Source organism: Coregonus clupeaformis, chromosome 17 (genome assembly GCF_020615455.1).
Source record: "Coregonus clupeaformis isolate EN_2021a chromosome 17, ASM2061545v1, whole genome shotgun sequence".
NCBI lineage: Eukaryota > Metazoa > Chordata > Actinopteri > Salmoniformes > Salmonidae > Coregonus > Coregonus clupeaformis.
Genome location: NC_059208.1, coordinates 22,468,635 through 22,489,468, shown reverse-complemented (window position 1 = coordinate 22,489,468; position 20,834 = coordinate 22,468,635). Strand labels below are relative to the sequence as shown.

At 44.6% G+C, this 20,834-nt stretch overlaps 1 protein-coding gene across 5 annotated transcripts in view; it reads right to left on the bottom strand.

The window, feature by feature from the left end:
• Positions 1–1,252: 1,252 nt before the first annotated feature.
• The window catches only part of LOC121542601 (pleckstrin homology domain-containing family G member 4B), a 71,152-nt gene continuing 51,570 nt past the window's right edge, over positions 1,253–20,834 (bottom strand). For 2 of the 5 annotated variants that reach the window (XM_041852024.2, XM_041852025.2), the window contains exons 15-25: positions 19,430–20,287; positions 18,852–19,101; positions 14,125–14,214; positions 12,466–12,690; positions 8,547–8,717; positions 8,081–8,258; positions 7,582–7,698; positions 3,463–3,735; positions 2,922–3,178; positions 2,347–2,420; positions 1,253–1,567 (exon numbers count right to left, since the gene is read on the bottom strand). In XM_041852024.2, the coding sequence (XP_041707958.2) occupies positions 2,376–2,420; positions 2,922–3,178; positions 3,463–3,735; positions 7,582–7,698; positions 8,081–8,258; positions 8,547–8,717; positions 12,466–12,690; positions 14,125–14,214; positions 18,852–19,101; positions 19,430–20,287 (2,464 nt within the window). In that variant the 3' untranslated portion in view covers positions 1,253–1,567; positions 2,347–2,375. Of the gene's footprint in view, positions 1,568–2,346; positions 2,421–2,921; positions 3,179–3,433; positions 3,736–7,581; positions 7,699–8,080; positions 8,259–8,546; positions 8,718–12,465; positions 12,691–14,124; positions 14,215–18,851; positions 19,102–19,429; positions 20,288–20,834 lie in introns of those variants that run through there. The other 3 variants (XM_041852026.2, XM_041852027.2, XM_041852028.2) reach the window with 3 other exon arrangements.

Here is a 20,834-nt window from a genome sequence, read left to right as displayed (position 1 = left end):
ATAAAGGGAACACAATAAAACATAATGGGAAACAGGTGTAAACAATAAAGACCAAACAAGACAAACACAGAAACATCGATCGGCAGCAGCTAGTACTCCGGGGACGACGAACGCCGAAGCCTGCCCGAGCAAGGAGGGGGAGCAGCCTCGGCTGAATCCGTGACAGAGTGCTTTGCCTTGCTTGCTTGAAACAGTGTAATTGTTGGTTGAGTAAAAATAATTGTCATATTATGCATTGGGAAAAAGCAGAAGTAATATCATGTCAAATGTAGTTGTGGTGCTAAAAATCAAAGAGCCTTTTAATATCATGTTTAATACTCTGTACAGAGAGACACATAGTACTGGTAATGATAAGAAAAGCCAGAGAGACAGGGAGATGTTGCTTGTTCTGTCGCCTCGATCACACCGACAGCGTCATTGCGCAAAATGTTACGCAGCATCATCTGGATATGTGTGCAACAAAAGTTCAACATTCACCTTCTGCTACCATTTCTGTCAAGCCGTCTACGCATACAGTTTGACGCATACGTTCGATAAAGCCAACATACGCACCACACAGAACGCACTGCAACTGCCTCTGCAAAGCAATGCTGCAAGGCAAACACAGCGTTCCATTGGAAATTAATGTACTTCTGGTGTACCAAAATGCAAATGACGCTGTCGGTGTGATGGAGGCTTTAATCAACAGAATAGCTGGCAGTGAATCACCACAAGCGTCTGTCTGGCTGTCTGCTGGGTACTTTCCATGTGTTTGCTTCCTTGAATAAGACATAATAAAACAACAACTCATCTACATTATAAACAGTGATACATATCTAGTTCATTAAAACACATATACAGTCAGAACATGACGTACCAGCATTTGTGAAACTATTTCTTTAAGTACTGCATACATAGCAATGTCAAATTTTAAATACATCGTTATGAAATGCCGAAGGCCATCAGTCTCTGCTGTGAGTGTCTGTCGTGTGTCTATTGCTGTCAAAAGTATGCCCCCCCCCCCCCAAAGAATAAGTCATCAGTCTCAGTGGCGAGTGTCTGTTGTGTGTCTGTTGTTGTCAGAGTGGTCTGTTGTGTGTCTGTTGTTGTCAGAGTGGTCTGTTGTGTGTCTGTTGTTGTCAGAGTGGTCTGTTGTGTGTCTGTTGTTGTCAGAGTGGTCTGTTGTGTGTCTGTTGTTGTCAGAGTGGTCTGTTGTGTGTCTGTTGTTGTCAGAGTGGTCTGTTGTGTGTCTGTTGTTGTCAGAGTGGTCTGTTGTGTGTCTGTTGCTGTCAGAGTGGTCTGTTGTGTGTCTGTTGTCGTCAGAGTGGTCTGTTGTGTGTCTGTTGCTGTCAGAGTGGTCAGTAGAGACACAGTAGAGTCCTGTAGAGTCCAGTAGAGACCAGTAGAGTCCAGTAGAGACAAAGTAGAATCCAGTAGAGACCAGTAGTCCAGTAGAGACACAGTAGAGTCCAGTAGTCCAGTAGAGACACAGTAGAGTCCACTGTGCATGCTTAACAGTATAGCTTCCTCACTCACAAGTCCTTACTGATCCTCCGTAACACCAGTTCTCAGTGCAGTGGCCTCACAGCTAGAAGAAGAAGAAGACACATTGACAGGGTTAACAAAAAGTATTTACAAACTATCAAACATTGCAAACGTCCACCCCAACTGTCTGGTACTACTGAGCTAGAGAAAGGTTTATTTGACATTATTGTCTAACATTTAGACAGTAAATCTACTGATCAGGCTCCATCTACATCTTATGAACATAAGGGTAGATGATTACAATGTCATAACCGTATATTACAACAGATTTCTGCACCCATCACAAAGGATCTGCTGCCTCCTAGCTGCTGAGCTAAGGTACTGTATGAACAGCAAGTGAACCTTTTAACATTTGAAGGTGCATCAACAACTCCAACAAAAGCAGAACAAACATATAGCTATGTAACATGCTATACCACACATGCCAGAAGGACACAGAGGAGCATGAGACGTGAGACGTGACACATGAGACGGACCAGAGAACCCAAAAGCTTGACACAACAAATCATCTATCACTAGGACCCAGAGTGTTAACTAGTCCCGACACACCAGCCATTTAACCCCAGCAGGACACTGTCATGCATCCATGCGCACGCACGCACGCACACACACACACACACACACACACACACACACACACACACACACACACACACACACACACACACACACACACACACACACACACACACACACACACACACACACAGATTAGTATTCAGGGAACAGACGGAGGAAGATCCCCACAGTTGTTAACGAGGCTGTGAACCAAACAGAACACGACACAGACCACGCTCACTCTGGCCAGACCCAATTACTTACTGAGCTAAAAAGCCCTCTCTCTCTGTGAGTCAGACCACTGTAGAGAGGCCTATTGTAATATGAGAGGTCTTGCTCTGGCAAAAACAAAACAACACACAAAATGGTTGTGAGAGAGAAACCAGGGAGAGCCAATGGCTGCAATGTTCACTGTTCACTCCACTGGAATGACATGATTGATTGGTCAGGATGATGTTGGATGACAGATAGTGGGGTGGGTTAGCAAACCTCTGAATAAACAGAATCATTCATGCCCCAGTGTATAAAAACCTTCAGAAGATACTTCACTTCAACTGAGAGTATTCAGCAATCAGCGCAAGAACAGAGCTATTAGCTACCGACCAGACCTGGGTTCAAATACTATTTGAAATCTTTTAATGACTGAGCGTTTGCTCTAGCCTGCCTGAAGTGCTTGGGACTATTCTATTGATCCATTAAGGCAGGCAAAATCAATCAAGCACAGATTCAGTATGCTCAATCAAGCACAGATTAAGTATTTGAAATGATTTCATTATTAGCTACTTTAAATGTGTCTACACTAGGTCACTATTATGTGTAAAAACAACCATTCTACTCACTGCTGTGATGAAGATGCTGCCCTGGGCTTGGAGGTCCTGGTCCTTAGGGAACGGGGCTGGGGGAGGGGCCATCTGAGGGTGGGAGGAGCCGAGAGGCGTGGACGAACACAGGAAGGAGGAAGTGGAGTCGCTGGGGAAGGTGCTGATGATGATGTTGGGGCGGCCGTGGCCTGGGATGGGGAGGGCGAGGCTGCTCAGCCCCGTCACACTGTCACTGGAGATACACTGGGACGATGTCTCCCCCGAGCTCTCTGTGACTGTTGGACAACACAGAGAAGATAAGGTAGTCATTTAGTTTAGGGACACTTTCAGGGGGACAGAGAGGAACAAGACACCCTTAGTAATGTGTTAGGGACAGTAAGACACTTTAGGCTGAGGACATGGGATGCGTACCAAATGGCACCCTATCCCCTATATAGTGCACTACGGTTGACCAGGACTTACAGGGTTCTGGTCAAAAGTAGTGCACTAAATAGAGAATAGGGTGTCATTTGGGTCTCAGACATGGATACCTGTTAGGGGCTGCCTGCCTGTCACTCACTCATAGAAGGCTGGCTGCCAGTGTCCTGCTCCAGCTCGTCCTCCTCAATGCAGTCGTAGGGCCAGTGGCTGAAGGAGGGTACGCTGCCCAGGGCGTGGGGGTGCTGGTGGGCAGGCGAGGGGTACAGGTGCAGGTTGAGGGAGCCCAGCAGTGAGGAGGAGGACTGGGAGGAGGAAGAGGAGGTGCTACTGTTGGAGATGGTGGAGTGAGGCCGCTTAAAGGGTGTGGAGTGGTCGAAGGAGGACACCGCGATGGATGCCCTGGTCCTCGACTCTGGAGGGAGAGAGGGAAGGATTGTGTATAGAACATGAACATTTTACTGTACACATTTCTACCTATGGATCATGGCTCCATGGAAGGGAGTAAGATGCTACTCTGGGACAACCACAGAACACAGGTGGTATCAGGCTACTCTGGGACAGCCACAGAACACTGGTGGTATCAGGCTACTCTGGGACAGCCACAGAACACAGGTGGTATCAGGCTACTCTGGGACAGCCACAGAACACAGGTGGTATCAGGCTACTCTGGGACAACCACAGAACACAGGTGGTATCAGGCTACTCTGGGACAGCCACAGAACACAGATGGTATCAGTCTACTCTGGGACAGCCACAGAACACTGGTGGTATCAGGCTACTCTGGGACAGCCACAGAACACAGGTGGTATCAGGCTACTCTGGGACAGCCACAGAACACTGGTGGTATCAGGCTACTCTGGGACAGCCACAGAACACAGGTGGTATCAGGCTACTCTGGGACAGCCACAGAACACTGGTGGTATCAGGCTACTCTGGGACAGCCACAGAACACAGGTGGTATCAGGCTACTCTGGGACAGCCACAGAACACAGGTGGTATCAGGCTACTCTGGGACAACCACAGAACACAGGTGGTATCAGGCTACTCTGGGACAGCCACAGAACACAGATGGTATCAGGCTACTCTGGGACAGCCACAGAACACTGGTGGTATCAGGCTACTCCGGGACAGCCACAGAACACAGGTGGTATCAGGCTACTCTGGGACAACCACAGAACACTGGTGGTATCAGGCTACTCTGGGACAACCACAGAACACAGGTGGTATCAGGCTACTCTGGGACAGCCACAGAACACAGATGGTATCAGGCTACTCTGGGACAACCACAGAACACTGGTGGTATCAGGCTACTCTGGGACAACCACATACCACAGGTGGTATCAGGCTACTCTGGGACAACCACAGAACACAGGTGGTATCAGGCTACTCTGGGACAACCACAGAACACAGGTGGTATCAGGCTACTCTGGGACAACCACAGAACACTGGTGGTATCAGGCTACTCTGGGACAACCACAGAACACAGGTGGTATCAGGCTACTCTGGGACAACCACAGAACACTGGTGGTATCAGGCTACTCTGGGACAACCACAGAACACTGGTGGTATCAGGCTACTCTGGGACAACCACAGAACACTGGTGGTATCAGGCTACTCTGGGACAACCACAGAACACTGGTGGTATCAGGCTACTCTGGGACAACCACAGAACACTGGTGGTATCAGGCTACTCTGGGACAACCACAGAACACTGGTGGTATCAGGCTACTCTGGGACAACCACAGAACACTGGTGGTATCAGGCTACTCTGGGACAACCACAGAACACTGGTGGTATCAGGCTACTCTGGGACAACCACAGAACACTGGTTGGATCAGGCTACTCTGGGACAACAACAGAATACAGTTCTGAAGAGTATTCACACAACATTGTCAGTAAGGTAACGTTAGAGGAGAGGAACAATACACTAGCCAGACAGTCAGTCTAGCATGGGTTAATGCAGAGGATGTTCCTTTGTTCCTATTCTTCCTCTAGTTAGTCTAATCTGAGCTGTTCATGTTACATTGTGTCTAGTGTTTGAGTTCATGTTACATTGTGTCTAGTGTTTGAGTTCATGTTTCATTGTGTCTAGTGTTTGAGTTCATGTTACATTGTGTCTAGTGTTTGAGTTCATGTTACATTGTGTCTAGTGTTTGAGTTCATGTTACATTGTGTCTAGTGTTTGAGTTCATGTTACATTGTGTCTAGTGTTTGAGTTCATGTTTCATTGTGTCTAGTGTTTGAGTTCATGTTACATTGTGTCTAGTGTTTGAGTTCATGTTACATTGTGTCTAGTGTTTGAGTTCATGTTACATTGTGTCTAGTGTTTGAGTTCATGTTACATTGTGTCTAGTGTTTGAGTTCATGTTACATTGTGTCTAGTGTTTGAGTTCATGTTTCATTGTGTCTAGTGTTTGAGTTCATGTTTCATTGTGTCTAGTGTTTGAGTTCATGTTACATTGTGTCTAGTGTTTGAGTTCATGTTACATTGTGTATAGTGTTTGAGTTCATGTTACATTGTGTCTAGTGTTTGAGTTCATGTTTCATTGTGTCTAGTGTTTGAGTTCATGTTTCATTGTGTCTAGTGTTTGAGTTCATGTTTCATTGTGTCTAGTGTTTGAGTTCATGTTACATTGTGTCTAGTGTTTGAGTTCATGTTTCATTGTGTCTAGTGTTTGAGTTCATGTTTCATTGTGTCTAGCGTTTGAGTTCATGTTTCATTGTGTCTAGTGTTTGAGTTCATGTTACATTGTGTCTAGTGTTTGAGTTCATCTTTCATTGTGTCTAGTGTTTGAGTTCATGTTTCATTGTGTCTAGTGTTTGAGTTCATCTTTCATTGTGTCTAGTGTTTGAGTTCATGTTTCATTGTGTCTAGTGTTTGAGTTCATGTTACATTGTGTATAGTGTTTGAGTTCATGTTACATTGTGTCTAGTGTTTGAGTTCATGTTTCATTGTGTCTAGTGTTTGAGTTCATGTTTCATTGTGTCTAGTGTTTGAGTTCATGTTTCATTGTGTCTAGTGTTTGAGTTCATGTTACATTGTGTCTAGTGTTTGAGTTCATGTTTCATTGTGTCTAGTGTTTGAGTTCATGTTTCATTGTGTCTAGTGTTTGAGTTCATGTTTCATTGTGTCTAGTGTTTGAGTTCATGTTTCATTGTGTCTAGTGTTTGAGTTCATGTTACATTGTGTCTAGTGTTTGAGTTCATGTTACATTGTGTCTAGCGTTTGAGTTCATGTTACATTGTGTCTAGTGTTTGAGTTCATGTTTCATTGTGTCTAGTGTTTGAGTTCATCTTTCATTGTGTCTAGTGTTTGAGTTCATGTTTCATTGTGTCTAGTGTTTGAGTTCATCTTTCATTGTGTCTAGTGTTTGAGTTCATGTTTCATTGTGTCTAGTGCTTGAGTTCATTGTGTTTGTTTTGTATTATTTGTGTACAAAATCAACACAAATGTTTATTACAAAAAGAGAGGGAGGCCGGGTAGAAATTGTGTGTAGAATGAGAACAAAATATTTTGTAATTCTTGTGGTAGCTAGCAGCCATTCATTAGGTTCTGTATTGTTGAGAGAGAATTCCAGCTTGCTCCATGAAATAAAAGTCATTTGATTCTGAATGCTAGCAAATTAGATGACTTTGGTTAAGGCTGCTGCACTGGAATGTCAATGGAAAAAGCCTGCACTGATTCCACCTGGTGCGTTAACTTCAACATCCTTTGATATCTGACATGCACCAAATCACCTGCGACAGACACAAGTTCAGACAACCTCTCTCTCACTTCTACAAACATGACACTGTATCAGTACATAAGACCTGCCTGGTGGAGTATGGGGGTAGATAAAGACTTTGAGAGGACCCACATATTTCAGCTGGAACAGAACATATAAAGTGTTTAAAGGAAGAAGAGAAGAAATGTGCTCTGAGATGTTGTGATGTTCTGTTTTGCTTCGGTGAACTTGACAATGCACCCCTATCCCGGGAAGGAGAGAATTTACTAATCAGGCTTTCTCATCAGCAGCTGGATTGGCAGACGTTGTTGAAAGTCAAATTCAGCAAACAGAGAGAAAGAGAGAGAGAGTGGAGAGAGAGCGAGTGAGAGCGAGAGAGCGAGAGACAGAGAGAGAGAGAGAGAGAGAGATGGAGATCGAGAGATCGATTATTATAGTGTATTGATTTTGTGAATTTAGTATGCTGACCTCACAAAATTAAATTCCGCTCATATTAGGTTATTGTATCGTAACGTATCGTAGAGACAGCTTACCTGACCCCTTCATTATGTAGTCAATGGCTCGGTCACTAATGGCAGCATCACTAGGCTTGATGTCCATGAAAGGCTTGCTGCCAATCCCCATGGAAACCATCTCTTTCAAGCGCACCTCTGTAGTTAAGAGAATAAACACGTTATGACCCTCACTCAGACCCACAATGAGAGGTTCCATTTGATGAACCTGAGGTTGACTGATGTTGACTTGAACTAGAACCGGACATGCCACCTCTTAATGATTAGTCCAGAAGGTTATCAACACAGGCCTCAGGACAGACAAGACATGCCACCTCTTAATGAAGGGTCCAGAAGGTTATCAACACAGGCCTCAGGACAGACAAGAGACATGCCACCTCTTAATGAATGGTCCAGAAGGTTATCAACACAGGCCTCAGGTCAGACAAGAGATAAAGAGGAATCACTTGTTCCAGAACACAACAACAGAGATGATAAACTCATGTCCAGATATGACCCACTAATCCCCACCACAACTCACCCCTGTTCCGTAGCGCCTGCCTCCAGAGGATCTTTCCGATGATGGCAGTCCACACAGCCTTGACCTCTCCAGAGCTGGCCTGTAGGATGAACGTGTCCTGGGACTTCCTCCTCCGGAACCAGATCTCGAAACGCAGCCCACTGTCGCCCACGCTCTCTGTCATTCCTATCTCTGCCGTCTGAAAGAGTAGCCAGAAACGGTCAACTTTACTGGAATACACTGCCTGTGGTGCTTTGGAGACTGAACATACTTGTGCAGCGCCTCCATTGAATCCTTTGAGGAGAACCCTGCTAACTGTGGTTCCACACCTCACAATAAACGATACAATCATCACTGCCTGAACACAACAACATAGCATAACGTTAGCCCACTGGCTGAAATGATTTAAGGTAGAACGTCATATTACCTCATAGTTCTTAACTTCATAGTACATATTAAAACACTCTGCGTGTGTTGACGTTGTCACCTTGTAGGACTGCTTGTAGATGTAGAGGTCGTATCCTCCCTCTATCTTTTTGGTTTTGCTGAAGAGGATGAGGTCCTCGAACAGGAAGACGTGACGGAGGTACTTCCTGCGGCCGCACCACACGATGAACTCATCCTGACACCTCAGTTGACCCTGTTCCTTCAGGTTCACCTACAGGAGACCAGAGGAGACATTTCACATTACTTACTCTGACATTTTTTTCCAAACAAATAATGATACATGATGTGAACGTTTCTATTTCCTCTGACCACCCCATCTCTCTCTCTCTCTCTCTCTCTCAATTCAATTTCAATTTAAGGGCTTTATTGGCATGGGAAACACATGTTTACATTGCCAACTCTCTATCTCTCTCTCTCTCCCCCTCTCTCTCTCTCTCTCTCTCTCTCAATTCAATTTCAATTTAAGGGCTTTATTGGCATGGGAAACATATGTTTACATTGCCAAGTCTCTCTCTCTCTCTTTCTCTCTCTCTCTCTCTCTCTCTCCCTCCATCTCTCTCTGTCTCGTGCATACAGTTGAAGTCGGAAGTTTACATACACCTTAGCCAAATACATTTAAACTCAGTTTTTCACAATTCCTGACATTTAATCCTAGTAAAAATTATGTCTTAGGTCAGTTAGGACCTTATTTCAGCTTTTATTTCTTTCATCACATTCCCAGTGGGTCAGAAGTTTACACACACTCAATTAGTATTTGGTAGCATTGCCTTTAAATTGTTTAACTTGGGTCAAATATTTCGGGTAGCCTTCCACAAGCTTCCCACAATAACTTGGGTGAATTTTGGCCCATTCCTCCTGACAGAGCTGGTGTAACTGAGTCAGGTTTGTAGGCCTCCATGCTCGCACACGCTTTTTCAGTTCTGCCCACACATCTTCTATAGGATTGAGGTCAAGACTTTGTGATGGCCACTCCAATACCATGACTTTGTTGTCCTTAAGCCATTTTGCCACGACTTTGGAAGTATGCTTGGGGTCATTGTCCATTTGGAAGACCCATTTGCGACCAAGTTTTAACTTCCTGACTGATGTCTTGAGATGTTGCTTCAAAATATATCCACATAATTTTCCTTCCTCATGATGCCATCTATTTTTTGAGGTGCAACAGTCCCTCCTGCAGCAAAGCACCCCCACAGCATGATGCTGCCACCCCCGTGCTTCACGGTTGGGATGGTGTTCTTCGGCTTGCAAGTTACCCCCTTTTTCCTCCAAACATAACGATGGTCATTATGGCCAAACAGTTCTATTTTTGTTTCAGACCAGAGGACATTTCTCCAAAAAGTACGATCTTTGTCCCCATGTGCAGTTGCAAACCGTAGTCTGGCTTTTCTATGGCGGTTTTGGAGCAGTGGCTTCTTCCTTGCTGAGCGGTCTTTCAGGTTATGTTGATATAGGACTCGTTTTACTGTGGATATAGATACTTTTGTACCTGTTTCCTCCAGCATCTTCACACGGTCCTTTGCTGTTGTTCTGGGATTTATTTGCACTTTTCGCACCAAAGTACATTCATCTCTAGGAGACAGAACGCGTCTCCTTCCTGAGCGGTATGACGGCTGTGTGGTCCCATGGTGTTTATACTTGCGTACTATTGTTTGTACAGATGAACGTGGTACCTTCAGGCGTTTGGAAATTGCTCCCAAGGATGAACCAGACTTGTGGAGGTCTACACATTTTTTTTCTGAGGTCTTGGCTGATTTCTTTTGATTTTCCCATGATGTCAAGCAAAGAGGCACTGAGTTTGAAGGTACAGTCATGGTCAAAAGTATTGGTCTTCACAAAGTTCGCTGCTTCAGTGTTATTAGATATTTTTGTCAGATGTTACTATGGTATAGGCCCCGTGTAGCTCAGTTGGTAGAGCATGGCGCTTGCAACGCCAGGGTTGTGGGTTCGTTTCCCACGGGGGGGCAGTATGAAAAATGTATGCACTCACTAACTGTAAGTCGCTCTGGATAAGAGCGTCTGCTAAATGACTGAAATGTAAATGTATAAGTATAATTACAAGCATTCCATAAGAGTCTAAGGCTTTTATTGACAATTACATTAAGTTTATGCAAAGAGTCAATATTTGCAGTGTTGACCCTTCTTTTTCAAGACCTCTGCAATCCGCCCTGGCATGCTGTCAATTAACTTCTGGGCCACATCCTGACTGATGGCAGCCCATTCTTGCATAATCAAGGCTTGGAGTTTGTCAGAATTTGTGTGGTTTTGTTTGTCCACCCGCCTCTTGAGGATCGACCACAAGTTCTCAATGGGATTAAGGTCTGGGGAGTTTCCTGGCCATGGACCCAAAATGTCAATGTTTTGTTCCCCAAGCCACTTAGTTATCACTTTTGGCTTATGGCAAGGTGCTTCATCATGCTGGAAAAGGCATTGGTCGTCACCAAACTGTTCTTGGATGGTTGGGAGAAGTTGCTCTCAGAGGATGTGTTGGTACCATTCTTTATTCATGGCTGTGTTCTTAGGCAAAAATGTGAGTGAGCCCACTCCCTTGGCTGAGAAGCAACCCCACACATGAATGGTCTCAGGATGCTTTACTGTTGGCATGACACAGGACTGATGGTAGCGCTCACCTTGTCTTCTCCGGGGTCAAGGTGTTTTCCAGATGCCCCAAACAATTGGAAAGGGGATTCATCAGAGAAAATGAGTTTACCCCAGTCCTCAGAAGTCCAATCCCTGTACCTTTTGCAGAATATCAGTCTGTCCCTGATGTTTTTCCTGGAGAGAAGTGGCTTCTTTGCTGCCCTTCTTGACACCAGGCCATCCTCCAAAAGTCTTCGCCTCACTGTGCGTGCAGATGCACTCACACCTGCCTGCTGCTATTCCTGAGCATGCTCTGCACTGGTGGTGCCCCGATCCCGCAGCTGAATCAACTTTAGGAGAGGGTCCTGGCGCTTGCTGGACTTTCTTGGGCGCCCTGACGCCTTCTTCACAACAATTGAACCTCTCTCCTTGAAGTTCTTGATGATCCGATAAATGGTTGATTTAGGTGCAATCTTACTAGCAGCAATATCCTTGCCTGTGAAGCCCTTTTTGTGCAAAGCAATGATGACGGCACGTGTTTCCTTGCAGGTAACCATGGTTAACAGAGGAAGAACAATGATTTCAAGCACCACCCTCCTTTTAAAGCTTCCAGTCTGTTATTCTAACTCAATCAGCATGACAGAGTGATCTCCAGCCTTGTCCTCGTCAACACTCTCACCTGTGTTAACGAGAGAATCACTGACATGATGGCAGCTGGTCATTTTGTGGCAGGGCTGAAATGTAGTGGAAATGTTTTTTTGGGATTAAATTCATTTTCATGGCAAAGAGGGACTTTGCAATTAATTGCAATTCATCTGATCCCTCTTCATGACATTCTGGAGTATATGCAAATTACCATAATCAAAACTGAGGCAGCAGACTTTGTGAAAATTAGTATTTGTGTCATTCTCAAAACTTTTGACCATGACTGTAGGCCTTGAAATACATCCACAGGTACACCTCCAATTGACTCAAATGATGTCAATTAGCCTATCAGAAGCTTCTAAAGCCATGACATCATTTTCTGGAATTTTCCAAGCTGTTTAAAGGCACAGTCAACTTAGTGTATGTAAACTTCTGACCCACTGGAATTGTGATACAGTGAGTTATAAGTGAAATAATCTGTCTGTAAACAATTGTTGGAAAAATTACTTGTGTCATGCACAAAGTAGATGTCCTAACCGACTTGCCAAAACTATAGTTTGTTAACAAGAAATTTGTGGAGTGGTTGAAAAACTAGTTTTAATGACTCCAACCTAAGTGTATGTAAACTTCCGACTTCAACTGTACATTTTTCATATGGGTGGCCCCAGTGGGAATTGAACGCACAAAACTTGGCGTTGCAGGTGCCATGCTCTACTGCTCCATCCCCCCTGACTTACATCACATCCCCGGATGGCGTCCATGGCCAGCAGGTCGTTGCCGTGGCGCAGCTGGAACTTGACCATCTCCTCTGCGGTGCGGAGGTCAGAGAGCTCCTGTTCCTGGGAATGACCACACTCCTTGATCAGGTCCTTCAGCAGCAGGGCGTACTTAGACATCCTCTGGATGGGCTTTAACAGGTAGGACGCCAGGTCCATCTTATCACCCAGCTCCAACTGCTTGTTCTGGGGAGACGGAGAGGTCAGAAGGTAGAGGTCAGAGGTCAGGATACACACAGAAAGATAAACAGACCAACAGACAGGTAGGACACCAGGTCCATCTTATCCCCCAGCTCCAACTGCTTGTTCTGGGGAGACGGAGAGGTCAGAGGGTAGAGGTCAGAGGTCAGGATACACACAGAAAGATAAACAGACCAACAGACAGGTAGGACGCCAGGTCCATCTTATCACCCAGCTCCAACTGCTTGTTCTGGGGAGACGGAGAGGTCAGAGGGTAGAGGTCAGAGGTCAGGATACACACAGAAAGATAAACAGACCAACAGACAGGTAGGATGCCAGGTCCATCTTATCACCAGCTCCAACTGCTTGTTCTGGGAAGATGGAGAGGTCAGAGGGTAGAGGTCAGGGGTCAAGATACACATAGAAAGATAAACAGACCAACAGACAGGTAGGACGCCAGGTCCATCTTATCAACAGCTTGTTCTGGACAGCAGACACATACACAGAGGAGGATGAGAGGGGATGTAGGACTCTGTATGCAGACGTGCAATAGCTTTTCTAAATGTCAATTCTGATGTCAATTCAACTCCACCATTCTACATAGGTAGATATCCAGTAGCTATATAACGTTTGACAATGGGAATTCTAATGTTACTCAATGTAGAACTACCAGATGTACAGTTGTAGCTACTGTTAGACTCTAGCTTGAAATGTACTGATTCATGTTACCATACTAGAACGCATTAATTACTTTACATGTATAAGGAATGTATATATTGGGATCAAGGAAGGGTAGATGGGAACTAGGAATATGGAAAGTTACGGAGAGCAGAAGCTTCATATTCTGTTCCATGTTTCTGAGAATAGAGGTGAAAGGCAATTGTTAGTCTCCGATAAGGCAGGCCGGCTGCAGAACTAGGGAGGAGTGAGGAATACGTCTCTAGGTGAAATCAACAGATGAAGTGAGAAGAAACCTCTGGGAGGGGGGCCAGAGAGGCCCACCACAACGACTCCCCTACTCTAGTGTTATCTCACACATACATTCCACGCCCACCAAGGTTTCAGTAACAGGCAGAGCTGTGACTACACCAGTGAGAGGAACCAATTAAATTCCTGCCTAGCAACAGAGATATATTGGTTGTCTAGATGTGTAAGGAGTTGACCACGCCTATTAGAAGGTTATAAATATATGTGCTTGTGTAATCATGCTTTGTCTTTGCAGCTGTATGACCCAGTGGGTGAATAAACTTGGTTTGAGCTTTTTCTAGTTTTACTCAGTTTGTTCAGAACCTAACAGTAGCTACATGATGTTTGGCTCACACAACTTTACAATTAGCTTGTTGCTGTGCAGTAGTTTGGTTCATATTGGTTACAGGTTAGAGCTGGTGTTAGTTAAGCTGAACCTAGAACTTTGGTAACCAGAGCCGTTTCTAGACGCACCTTAAAGAATCCGTTCCCGTGGCTGGTGAGTAGAGCGTCAGACTGCGGCTTGTTCTTGCTGTAGAGAGCATACATTCCAAACTGATCCTCCTGCACACAGGAATAACAAGTTACCACACTGACTACAGCCAAAGGTACACACACAGGATGCGTCCCAAATGGCACCCTATTCCCTATATAGTGCACTACATTTGACTAGGGCCCATTGGGTGCACTATTTAGGGAATATAGTGCACTTTATAGGGAATAGGGTGCCATTTGGGACTCCCAGTTTTCTACGCTAGGCCTAAACACGGAGACCCATTTAGCTCATGAGGCCTGGATTCCATCAACCAACCATTAGGATTCCATTTGATTTAAACTAAAATGTCAACATGAGGGTTTATATTTCTATTTGTTTATAGTTGAGTGAGTTAGGTACCCACCAATCATAACACATGTTTAAAGGAAAAAAGGAAAAAACATTTTAAAGTAACTTATACCCAAATCATGTCGTTGACTGGTGTTATACTTGTAGTTGTTATACTCTCTCTCTCTCTCTCTCTCTCTCTCTCTCTCTCTCTCTCTCTCTCTCTCTCTCTCTCTCTCCTTGTTATGTTTCCATACCACTGACTTCCAATCCATACAGTCCCTACAGGACCTGGACCAGATATCTGACTGAGAAATCTGATGAAGGGCCTCATTGACTGAAACATCACAATCGTTCAATCTTTTCAACCTAATATTTAATAGAATTACACTTTTTTCATATGGAGAGTGTTGCGCCTCATTCATTTGCAGTAGTTTGGGACACATTTTAGTGCACTTCTTTAATTCTCTCATAATAATCTAAATGGAATCTATCTGGTCTGACACATTCATTTGCAGTAGTTTGGGACACATTTTTTGTGCACTTCTTTAATTCTCTCATAATAAATTATATTGAATCTATCTGGTCTGACTGAGCTGATTGAGGGACACATTTGAGGAACATGTATATGAATCACCCTGTCAGAGAGACGAGGTCATTGGGTTTCTCTAGTGTATTTTGTTGTATTGTGTTTCCAGCAGAGTGTCCGTGTCTAGCCTGAGGCTATAGGCTAAGGTCTGTCTGTCTAGGACAGCGATGGGCAACTTCGATGGGGGTGTGGGCCACAAAAAAATCTGCTCATCATGAGGGGCCGCAGTTGCTCACATTTTGCCATGGGGTGTAGAGAAAATGTTGCTGTTTTAAAGCTAATTTCCTGCAAATCTACAAATGGATCAGCTTAATATTGCAGATAGATTGTATCTTCTATCAATGTAATTGTCTGCATCACTTCCAATCCCCCATGTTTTTTATATATATACTCCCCTTTATTACTTTTCAACCCTGCCATCCTTTCCCTACTTGGAGTTAATTAGTGAACAACAATGCCCAGGCCTCTACTTCCGGTCTATACTTACTATCTACACCTTATGGACACAGTTAATTTTACAATAATTCTATTATATATATATATATATTTTTTTTTTTTTGCTCCTGAACTTCTTCTACTCTCAACCTCTCCGATCATTTTCATGATGTCCATTCGGTTTGCTTCTATATGCCATATCTTTCTAACTGTGCTCTTTCCCAAAAGCTCCCAACATACAACCTACAGTGGGGAGAACAAGTATTTGATACACTGCCGATTTTGCAGGCTTTCCTACTTACAGAGCATGTAGAGGTCTGTAATTTTTATCATAGGTACACCAGAAAATCACATTGTATGATTTTTAAGTAATCACAGACCTGTTAGTTTTTCTTTAAGAACCCCTCTTATTCTCCACTCATTACCTGTATTAACTGCACCTGTTTGAACTCGATACCTGTATAAAAGACACCTGTCCACACACTCAATCAAACAGACTCCAACCTCTCCACAATGGCCAAGACCAGAGAGCTGTGTAAGGACATCAGGGATAAAATTGTAGACTTGCACAAGGCTGGGATGGGCTACAGGACAATAGGCAAGCAGCTTGGTGAGAAGGCAACAACTGTTGGCGCAATTATTAGAAAATGGAAGAAGTTCAAGATGACGGTCAATCACCCTCGGTCTGGGGCTCCATGCCAGATCTCACCTCGTGGGGCATCAATGATCATGAGGAAGGTGAGGGATCAGCCCAGAACTACACGGCAGGACCTGGTCAATGACCTGAAGAGAGCTGGGACCACAGTCTCAAAGAAAACCATTAGTAACACACTACGCCGTCATGGATTAAAATCCTGCAGCGCACGCAAGGTCCCCCTGCTCAAGCCAGCGCATGTCCAGGCCCGTCTGAAGTTTGCCAATGACATCTGGATGATCCAGAGGAGGAATGGGAGAAGGTCATATGGTCTGATGAGACAAAAATAGAGCTTTTTGGTCTAAACTCCACTCGCCGTGTTTGGAGGAAGAAGAAGGATGAGTACAACCCCAAGAACACCATCCCAACCATGAAGCATGGAGGTGGAAACATCATTCTTTGGGGATGCTTTTCTGGAAAGTGGACAGGACGACTGCATCGCATTGAGGGGAGGATGGATGGGGCCATGTATCGCGAGATCTTGGCCAACAACCTCCTTCCCTCAGTAAGAGCATTGAAGATGGGTCATGGCTGGGTCTTCCAGCATGACAATGACCCAAAACACACAGCCAGGGCAACTAAGGAGTGGCTCCGTAAGAAGCATCTCAAGGTCCTGGAGTGGCCTAGCCAGTCTCCAGACCTGAACCCGATAGAAAATCTTTGGAGGGAGCTGAAAGTCCGTATTGCCCAGCGACAGCCCCGAAACCTGAAGGATCTGGAGAAGGTCTGTATGGAGGAGTGGGCCAAAATCCCTGCTGCAGTGTGTGCAAACCTGGTCAAGACCTACAGGAAACGTATGATCTCTGTAATTGCAAACAAAGGTTTCTGTACCAAATATTAAGTTCTGCTTTTCTGATGTATCAAATACTTATGTCATGCAATAAAATGCAAATTAATTACTTAAAAATCATACAATGTGATTTTCTGGATTTTTGTTTTAGATTCCGTCTCTCACAGTTGAAGTGTACCTATGATAAAAATTACAGACCTCTGAATGCTTTGTAAGTAGGAAAACCTGCAAAATCGGCAGTGTATCAAATACTTGTTCTCCCCACTGTATATACTTATTATGGACACAGTATGCTTACATTATAAGCTATCTTTGTTATTATTTGTTGTTATTTGTTATTAGTCCCATCCTTCAACTCTATTCAATACCTCCCATCTATCTCTTAACACCATCCATATAGGATTTCTATTTGCCATATATATTTCAACCGTACTGTGATGTTTTACAAAAGTTCTGAACCTTTCTATTCTCATTGCTTCTACAGATTGTGAATTAAAAATAAAGATTTTTGCTAAAACTATTATTATATTATTGATCGATTGACTATGACTTTTCAGATCACCCAGTAATGCTATCTGCAAGGTTAGCTCCAGGTAAATATTGCAATCCTTTAGCCATTCCTGGACCTGTGTCCAAAAACAAGCTACAAATGGACAGAACCAAAACAAATGATCTAATGATTCTGTCTCTTCACAGCAAAATCTGCAGAGCTGGGAAGATTGTATCCCCCATTTAAATAACATCTACAAATGTTGCAGTTTTTAATATGATATCTGAGTGAGATTGACTAACAAAATCAATGGGGCTCTAATTCGACCATGATTACTACAAGTTTAGATAGCTGGCTGCTAGACTAACTTACCAATCTAAAACATGTTAGCTGACATGAGCTAATTGACTGACTATCAGGTGATTGACATAACAAGAGAAAAACTGCTGATGCACAACCAAATTGTGTTATTACATTTTTGTGGGGAAATTGATCCGAGCGCCGGTGGGCCGCAAGTTGCCCATCCCTGGTCTAGGAGGAACTGGGACTGCGTCAGAAGTAATACACTATATTGAATAGGGTGCCATTTGGGAGACTCTGTCTGTCTGGGTCCCAGTCCCCTGCAGCTTCCCAAATGAATCTACATGTAAACAAAGTTCAAATCAAGTCAAAGTTTATTGGTCGCGTACAATGCTTGCGTTTCTACCTCCAACACAATGCTTGTGTTTCTACCTCCAACACATTGCTTGCGTTTCTACCTCCAACACAATGCTTGTGTTTCTACCTCCAACACAATGCTTGTGTTTCTACCTCCAACACAATGCTTGTGTTTCTACCTCCAACACAATGCTTGTGTTTCTACCTCCAACACATTGCTTGCGTTTCTACCTCCAACACAATGCTTGTGTTTCTACCTCCAACACAATGCTTGTGTTTCTACCTCCAACACAATGCTTGTGTTTCTACCTCCAACACAATGCTTGTGTTTCTACCTCCAACACAATGCTTGCGTTTCTACCTCCAACACAATGCTTGCGTTTCTACCTCCAACAGTGCCTAGCAATAAAAAACGTTACCCTCACGTTGATGTTTGTGACCCTGGTAAAAAATTAAGTAGTGCACTATATAGGGAATAGGGTGCCATTTGGGACTCATTCTAAGACTCACATGTCTGAGGAAGCAGCTGCTGATGGACAGGGGAGAGTGTCTGCCTGCCTGTCTGTCTGCCTGCCAGTCTGCCTCTCTGTCTGTCTGTCTGACTTTTTGTCTGTCTGCCTTTTTGCCTGCCTGCCAGTCTGCCTCTCCGTCTGTCTGTCTGTCTGTCTGCCTTTTTGTCTGTCTGCCTGCATGTCTGTCTGTCTGTCTGTCACCATGACTCACGTGTCTGAGGAAGCAGCTGCTGATGGACAGGGGAGAGTGGGCAGAGGCCTCCAGCTCTTTCAGGAAGTACTGGCAGTGGAAGTTACACAGTTTCTCCATGTTGCCAAAGATGATGCTGCGTTTCCCCCAGAGGTCCTGAGGCAGGTCCAGACGCTCCATCTCTGGGAAGTAGTGCTCGATGACGTAGCTGAGGGAACGCACATACTCCCTCTCCGTGGAGATCATCTCATCCATGATGTGCTGCACTTTACTGTTGAGGAGGGAAGAGACAGAGATCCTATCATTTAATGTTGAGGAGGGAAGTAAGAGATGTTATCCTATCATTCACTGTTGAGGAGGGAAGAGACAGAGATCCTTTAATTTAATGTTGAGGAGGGAAGAGACAGAGATCCTATCATTTAATGTTGAGGAGGGAAGAGACAGAGATCCTATCATTTAATGTTGATGAGGGAAGAGACAGAGAACAGTGAAGCCATTTGGGCCCTGGTCAAAAGTAGTGCACTATATAGGGAATAGGGTGCCATTTGGGATGCAGGCAATATTATTTAGTTAATTTAGCTGACAGTGTGTCCTCTCACCTGCTATGCTTCTTTCCGTCTCCCTCTGAGTGTCTGGTGGGGGAGGACATACTGCGGCTGCGTCCCAGTGCCGGGCTCACCACGTCAGGCCTCTGCAGCTTCTTCTCCACCGACACGTTGTTGGCCACCTCCAGCCCCTTGATGTACACCCCCGTGTAGCCATGCAGGTGGCTGGTGTCAACATGGCCACCGCCACCGTCCTGCGCCGCCGTCAGCTCATAGCTCAGCGTCTTCTTCATGATCTTCTTGAGCGGCTGTTTGCGGTGCTGGTGGTGATGCTGGTGCTGGTGGTGATGGTGGAGTGGCGTCCCAGAGGACGAATAGACAGGCTCCGAGTAGCAGGAGGCGGCCCCCAGGGAGTCGATGGTGCAGTCGCTGTCCGTGTCGTCGAACAGAGAGGGGCTCTGCCGCAGCTTGAAGAGGGGGTCTCCCTCTGGGGCGGGGGGGAAGGGGAAGAGGGAGGAGGAGGTGAAGGAGCAGGACGAGGAGGAGGAAGGGCTCTTGTTGTTGTTGGAATTGGAGGAGAAGTGCCCTGCGGAGTGAAGCTTGGTGTCTTCCTCAAACTCCAGTGATGACACCATGACCCTTGACCCTAGAGTGGGCAACTCAGGTAAAACAAGGTCCTCTGCAGCAGCCCCGTGCTGCTCTGTGTGAGTGCAGCCCCCCTGTCTGTCTGCAGTCTCTGAGGGGTCTGTGGTTAGATTTCCGGCTGCAGAGTTAGAGGCTGCAGATTTAGAGGCTGAAGAGTTAGAGGCTGCAGTAGCTGCTGCTGTGGCCTGGGCCAGGGTTTCCTCCAGCTGGTTCTTGGTCTGTTGACACTTGGTCCACAGGACGTTCCACTGCTGGGTCTGCCGGGGGCTGTCAGAGGGAGAGAGAGAAGGTCAGTGGAAAAAACAGGTGTAGGGTGAAGTTGCCCCAAGACTCTGATCTGGGGTCAGTTTTTCATTTCCCCCACTAATGGTAAAGGTTAGGATTGGGGGAGGGAAAGTTGATCCTCGATCTGTACTTAGTGTCCAAATAAAAACAACTAACAAACAAACAATACTTAGTAACAATAATAATATGGCAACTACTGTCTAATAATAATAACAATTAAGTAAAAATAATATGGCAATGACTGTCTAATAATAATAACTATGAAATAATAATGATATGCAACTACTGTCTAATAATAATAACTATGACATAATAATAATATGGCAACTACTGTCTAATAATAATAACTATGAAATAATAATAATATGGCAACTACTGTCTAATAATAATAACTATGAAATAATAATAATATGGCAACTACTGTCTAATGATAATAACTATGAAATAATAATAATATGGCAACTACTGTCTAATAATAATAACTATGAAATAATAATATGGCAACTACTGTCTAATGATAATAACTATA